Source organism: Mastomys coucha, unplaced genomic scaffold, assembly GCF_008632895.1.
Source record: "Mastomys coucha isolate ucsf_1 unplaced genomic scaffold, UCSF_Mcou_1 pScaffold14, whole genome shotgun sequence".
Lineage (NCBI taxonomy): Eukaryota > Metazoa > Chordata > Mammalia > Rodentia > Muridae > Mastomys > Mastomys coucha.
Genome location: NW_022196896.1, coordinates 21941003 through 21947576, shown reverse-complemented (window position 1 = coordinate 21947576; position 6574 = coordinate 21941003). Strand labels below are relative to the sequence as shown.

The following is a 6574-nucleotide window of genomic DNA, read 5'->3' as shown; positions in this document are numbered from 1 at the left end:
TTTTTTTTTGTGTGTGTGTTTTTGTTGTTTTTTCTTTTGAGAAGGTATGAAAACTGTGAGGAAAACTAGCTGTTGGATAGTTTTTTTTTTAAAACCTAATAGGTCAGTTAGATTATGGAATATATATATATATATATAAATATATATATTCCATATATATGCATTTTCACTACCTAATAGTGGATTCTCTAGCCCGTTCCTCTATAGTTTGTTACCTTTTGTCTATTGTATTAGGACAGGGCTTTTGGTTTTTTCTTAATGAGTCGTGCTCGGTTTTAAGGAATACTTTGAAGTGTAGAATTTCGAAGTTGGAAATTGAAATCTTAACGAGTTTTCATATGGAAAATACACAGAAGGTAAATAAGGGAGATCTTTAAAAAATGTACTAGAACTTTGTATATTTATTTTTGGTAGCGCTGGGAGTAGAATCCAAGACTTCACACATGCTAGGGAAGCGCTTTACCACTGAGTTGCATCCTTAACCCCAAGAAGCCAAGAATTTAAAAGGCAAATGTTAATTTTTGTATTCATCTTATGTTCGTACTTACCCTGGCTGGCCTCTCATTCACTCTAAAGCTGAGGATGAGTTCGAATTCCTGAAGCCTAGTGCTGTGGTTATAGGTGTGAGCCATCATACCAGGTTTTACGCAGTGCTGGAGGTGATAGGCAGGTAATATGCTAGCTGAGCCACACACCCACCTCTAGGTCTCTTAAACTCCACATTATGGTTAGTACGAAGAAAACATGTCATAATCTAATATTCTAACAAAAAAAATATAAGTTTTGAAAGTGGAAAATGTCAGCATACACACTTTTCCACTGAGGCTTTAACATGTAAATGTCTCCTAGTTAATTTCTCCTCAATACACAAATACACTGCATGTAACAGTGGAGTCAAATGTCTGAACAAACACCTTCAGAGACTGGTGAATTTTGTAGTCAAATTCTCACTTGGGTAACTAGCCGGGTTTCTGGATCTCACGGTTCTCACCTGTAAGGTGGGACTAATGACTGAACAGTTAATGTATAGCTCAGTGTTAAATGAAGTAACGTTTGTAAGGCATATAGGATGTAGTAACAGCTAAAAATTGTGTTTTAATGTAAAGCATCTATACTCAATACTGACTGCATACAAACTGATGAGTTTATGTGCTTATTCTAGTATTTTTAGAAAATTCTAGTTAGTTTGTAATTTCAAATGAGAACAACTTCTGCAAAACAGAAAAGGGACCTTTGGTAGTTAATCTTGTCACACGTGCAACAGCAGCTACAAGGTTCCTGACGAATATCCCTAGTAATAGCCTGCTGATTGCACTCATAAGCCCCTTATCCTTCAAGATAATACATTATTGAAACTTGAAAGAAACTGTAGCAAGCATTTGAATATATTTTGAACGGATATTTTGAGATATTATGCCAAATAACCTTAAAAAAAAATCTGGGTCACAAACTGTATTTGCATCTTAAAAGGCTACTTTCTCCTGGGTCTGCCTCGTTTAGAGTCAGATTGAGAATCTCACTGAGATTCTGTTTCTTATGCAACTACTGTCCTTTATACAAGTTGATGAGATGAATCCCTGATGGTAGCACTGGCAGCATCAAGAAAACTTTAAAGCTCTCAGATGAAACAGACATTAAAATCTGAAATTATTTTATACATAGGCTTAGTAGTTCAGCTAAGCCTCTATTATGTTTAACTAAATGGAGTCTTCTCTTGATCAACGTCCTGTCACTCAATTTGATGTGGTGATTATCTTGTAAATACTTAACCCTTTAATTATTGAAATGGTAAGTGCTCTATGCATTGTGATTTCTAACTCATTCCCTGTAATGTCAGTGTTTCTGCGCAAGCAGAGTTTACTTTTCAAAGAAAAGATACTAAAGAGTATGTGTGGACTGTATTTTCTAATCTCTTGACTGCTATGAGTGAATTATACGGGGAGACCTAGGTGTTCTCTTTCTGACTGCCACTGAAAGGTAGGTGTCACTGACGGGGGGGGGGGGGGCTTTCTTTTATGTTTATTGTTTTGCAAAATGTGTAACTCCCCAGCTCTTAAATTCCCCAGTTTGAATAGTGCGGCTTTGCCTTGCTCAGCAGCTGCAAGAGACCTCACAGTCCACAGTTTAGTTTCAGCTGAGCAATGGAAAACAAGGAACTGTGTGCCAAGGGCTTTATTCTTTTTGTACTCCGATTCACTAGTTCATATGGGAAACAGGGTGGAAAGTTACTGTGTGATGTTATTAGAATCCTCATCCGAAGAAACATGTATCGTTAATCATTCACAGCAGAGGGTTTCTGACCATTATTTTCAATATTCCACATAGAAAATAGTCAATATGTAGTTGTTTTTTGCTTCCTGTTAAATCAGTGTTGTATTTATGAATAAATGCAGTGTTGATTTGTTTAGATATATAGCAGTTCTCAAAGTGAGTTGCAACATCTTTGGCAAACATATCTCCAAAAACCCTGATCTCCAAAATTATGATTGAAAACAGTAGCAAAATTAAAGTTATGAAGTAGCAAAATAAATAATTTAATAGTTGAGAATCACTATAACATGTATTAAAAGATCACAACATTAGGAAGGTTGAGAACCACTGATTTAGAAGGCTAATTGTTACATTAAAACAGTTACAGTACTAGTTAGCAGAGACGTAAGAAAGATACATACTGACAGGTGTGCTAGTTGGCTTATCCCCACATTTCAGGAAAAATTAACTCTGAAGTTAGCATGACTGACTTAGAGGGATTGTATTTATTATTGTAATGTTAGAATTATGGATCGCCAGAGACTTTTAAATAAAAGAATGCATCTTGGAACAAAACAGTAGTTACTAATGACACCTTATACTTCAGGAAATGTAAATAGGGCTTACAATTTGCTTAAGGTCATAATTATTTTTAGATGACCAGTATAAAGCTAACCAAGGTCCTACTTTTGTCTTATTTTGATGCATACTAGAATTTAAGAAGCTGTGTACCATAAAGATTTAGTTATAATGAGAAAGTCTTAGACTTACTTGGCTTACATAGTAAAACTATATTGTAGATAACAGGATGAAAAGACAATTGAGGTCTAGTTTCTGTGGTCTCAGCCAGTTAATGGTATATTCAAATAAGCATGTAATTTATTTACATGCTATATTTTAGCAAAAGGAATAGAGGAAATACAGTGGGAACCAATGGAAAAGAAAGGTAAGGAAAGTGGAATTATTTTACTTTTGACTACTTACTAGAACATAGACAGCTTTTAAAACACTGCTTTAAGCTGTGTGTTAAGAGTCAAAGACACTCTGTAAAGGAATAGCAGCACTTTGACTTTGGTCCTGAAAGATGAGTAAGCACGTGGGCTAAGAGGAGCAGGGAGAGAAAGAGTCTAGAGACATAGTTGAATTTCTGTCCATGGTAAAACAGAATAACGGTCATTCAACAACCTACCGAATATCCATGATCAAGGAATGCTCACTTTAGATGCATTCCTGAAAGAAAACTAGAATTTAATAGTTGGTGGGGCACTGGGAGTGGAGGAGCTCTTAGAGAGCAATAGAGGGTTATATCATTGAACATGTGTATGAAATTCTCAAGGAATAAATCTAAATTTTGGTTAGTAGGTACTTGCAATGTGTAAGTACTGGATTGGAAGAGGTAACGAAACTGTTTTGGGAAACAGGAAAAGCCTTCTTATCAAGAAATTCTGGGATGGTTAGAAGGTTGAGGCAACAGACTCTATAGCAGTGGTTCTAAACGTCCCTCATGCTGAAATGCTTTAATACAGTTCCTTTGAGTTGTGATGATGTCCAATCATAAACTATTTCATTGTTGCTTTATAACTGTAATTTTGCTACTGTTAAGAATTATAAATATCTGATTTGTGACCCCTGAGAAAGGGTCATTGTGCCACCACAAGGGGTGCAACCCATGAGAACCACTGCCCTAGAGTATTGACTCGAGCATGGGTAAAGCCTAGCTCTCATTTCTCAGTTTGTTGACTTTGGGTCGTTACATTGTTTCTCTATACCTTAACTTTAAAACAAGAATGACAAATTACCTTTACTGTATTATGTAATAGCTGTATTCTAAGTGATTTATGTAAGTTATAGTTGTTTTACATCCAACCTGAAAAGTAAAGATGGTCATTACTGTCTGTAGCTAGGTGTTAGAGGTATGGTATGAATCCAGGCATGCTTATGTACAAATGATTTATTTTGAGTCATGGGCCAGGTACCGCATGATGGCTTTGAATTTAACTAGGTGGCCCAGTGTGGCTTCTAACTTGCAATCTTTCTGCCTTAGCTTTCTGAGTGGTGGATACAGGGCAAACCACTATGCCTGAGTTCTATGAGTGATTCCTAAGTTACAGAGTTGTTTGTAATAATAATATGTATGTAAGTGCTTTATTATGCATGCCACGGATATGAACACTTTCTATTCTTCTTAGTGCAGAAGACTTTGAACCTGTGGGCAGCATTTTTGTCTTGTTTTGGTAGGTGCTAGGGAATGAACCTAGATCCTTGCATATGGGAGGCAAGAGATATATTCCAAGGTATTTTTAAATGTTTTATTTTTCAGACAGGATTTTGCTAAGTTGCTTAGGCTGGCCTTGCAATCCTCCTGCCTCATCATCAAAGAAGTAGTGATTACAAACCTTCAGGCCTGAACCACTAGTCATGCATTCATGTTTTAAAAGCTTAAGTATATATAAAGTGTCCACATTTCAAAAGATGGCACTATTTATTTACTTGCTCAAGGAATGGGTTGTTTTATCCATGTTTTGTATTTTGTAGGGGATATCAGGTAAATAAATATTTCTTCATTAAGAAAAACCTGTTTTTCTCTTTTGTCTAGAATAGAAAAAAAACAGTTATAGTACCCGATAGTGTCCTCTAAATGTCATAATGTGGACCTATCCTTGGTGTCCCAAGGTCACATGTGGGGAGCATTTACATCTGTTTAAAAGATGGTCAGAGAGTAGTGGAAGAATTGCTGAAAATGTGTGGGATATCTTTTGACAGAAAAATGGGTAGGAGTCAGAGTGACTTAGGCCATCACACTGAAGGTGTGTTTAGTAAAGAGGTGTGTAAGGGAGTTGGTAATGAAGTTAAGGAATCCAGGAAGAAGAGTTTTGATACCACAACACTTAATTTCATTTTGGAGATGTTTAATTGATGTCCCAATAATACTGTAGAAATTGCAATAGCAGGGGGCAATGAGAGAAGTAGGTCTAGAGTTTAGGACATGAAGGCTAAGGTATATACATTACATCATCATGTGCCTGTGAGAGCTATAGACTTGAACATCGAAGAGTTTAGGTAAGAAGAATAAATCTAAATTTAATCATCCTTAAGTTTATTATTGAAGAACGGAAGAAGGATAAAATAAAGTGGTTAGAAGAGGCAGCAACCAGGCAGGAAACAATACTAGAGGATTGAGTTACATAAATCAAAGGAGAAAATATCTTAAAGCTGGATTGTATAACTGTAGTGAAACCAATATAGAAGTCTGGTTGGTGGAAGGACAATCCAGAGACTGCTCCACCTGGGAATCCTTCCCATATTCAATCATCAAATCCAGACACTATTGTGGATGCCAGCAAGTGCTGGATGACAGGAGCCTGATATAGCTGTCTCCTGAGAAGCTCTGACAGTACCCGACTAATACAGAAGTAGAGTCTCATAGCCATCCATTAGACTGAGCACAGGGTCCCCAATGAAGGAGCTAGAGAAAAGACCCGAGGAGTGAAGGGCTTTCAGCCCCTTAGGATGAACAACAATATGAACTAACTAGTACCCTCAGAGCTCCCAGGGACTAAATCACCAACCAAAGAGTACACATGGTGGAACTAATGGCTCCAACAGCATGTGTATAGCAGAGGATGGCCTAGTTAGTCATCAAGGGCAGGAGAGGCCCTTGGCCTGTGAAGGTTCTATGCCCCAGTGTAGGGGAATGCCAGGGCCAGGAAGCAGGAGAAGGGTGGGTTGGTGAGGGGGAGGGGAGGGAACAGGTTGTTTTCTCTTTTTTTTCAGAGAGGAAACTGGGAAAGGAGATACATATGACATGTAAATAAAGAAAATATCTAATAAAAAAAGAAGTCTGGTTGTTGAATATTTTAAATGGGTTTCATGTCTGTTTCCATTTAAATACTTTCAAATGAGTATTGTGGCTGTATAAACACTCTTAATTATTTTGTCTAAAAGATAAAAATATGTTTTTCCCTATTAAAGTATGGAACCTCAAGGTCTTTATGACAATGGAAACAAAAAAATTGATTGGCAAACCGCTTCAACCTGCAAGACCTGTTCGTCATCTCTCTTCTCCTCCAGGTGAGTACTGGAGTATTTAATTCTTAAGTATTAATTTATTAACAGCTAATTAGTCATTTATAAAGTAATTATTTGAGGTGGATTTTAAAAGGTAATAAAAATTAATGATCTCTTCTGTTGGAAGAGTTTACCAAAGCCATGTAAAGCTGAAGAGGTTGTTAGTATCTACCCGTCTGAAGTCTTACCAGACCAGCCAGCCAGGAAAGGAGAGTAAGTCATTACTGCAAGGAGCTGGCCTTTTTTTTTCTGTTTT

General features: G+C 36.9%; 1 protein-coding gene across 2 annotated transcripts in view; it reads left to right on the top strand.

Moving 5' to 3' along the window:
- The window catches only part of CUNH8orf88 (chromosome unknown C8orf88 homolog), a 27366-nt gene that overhangs the window by 497 nt on the left and 20295 nt on the right, over positions 1–6574 (top strand). For both annotated transcript variants that reach the window (XM_031366561.1, XM_031366560.1), the window contains exon 2: positions 6223–6321. In XM_031366561.1, coding sequence (XP_031222421.1) covers positions 6243–6321 — 79 coding nt within the window. In that variant the 5' untranslated portion in view covers positions 6223–6242. The remainder of the gene's footprint in view (positions 1–6222; positions 6322–6574) is intronic.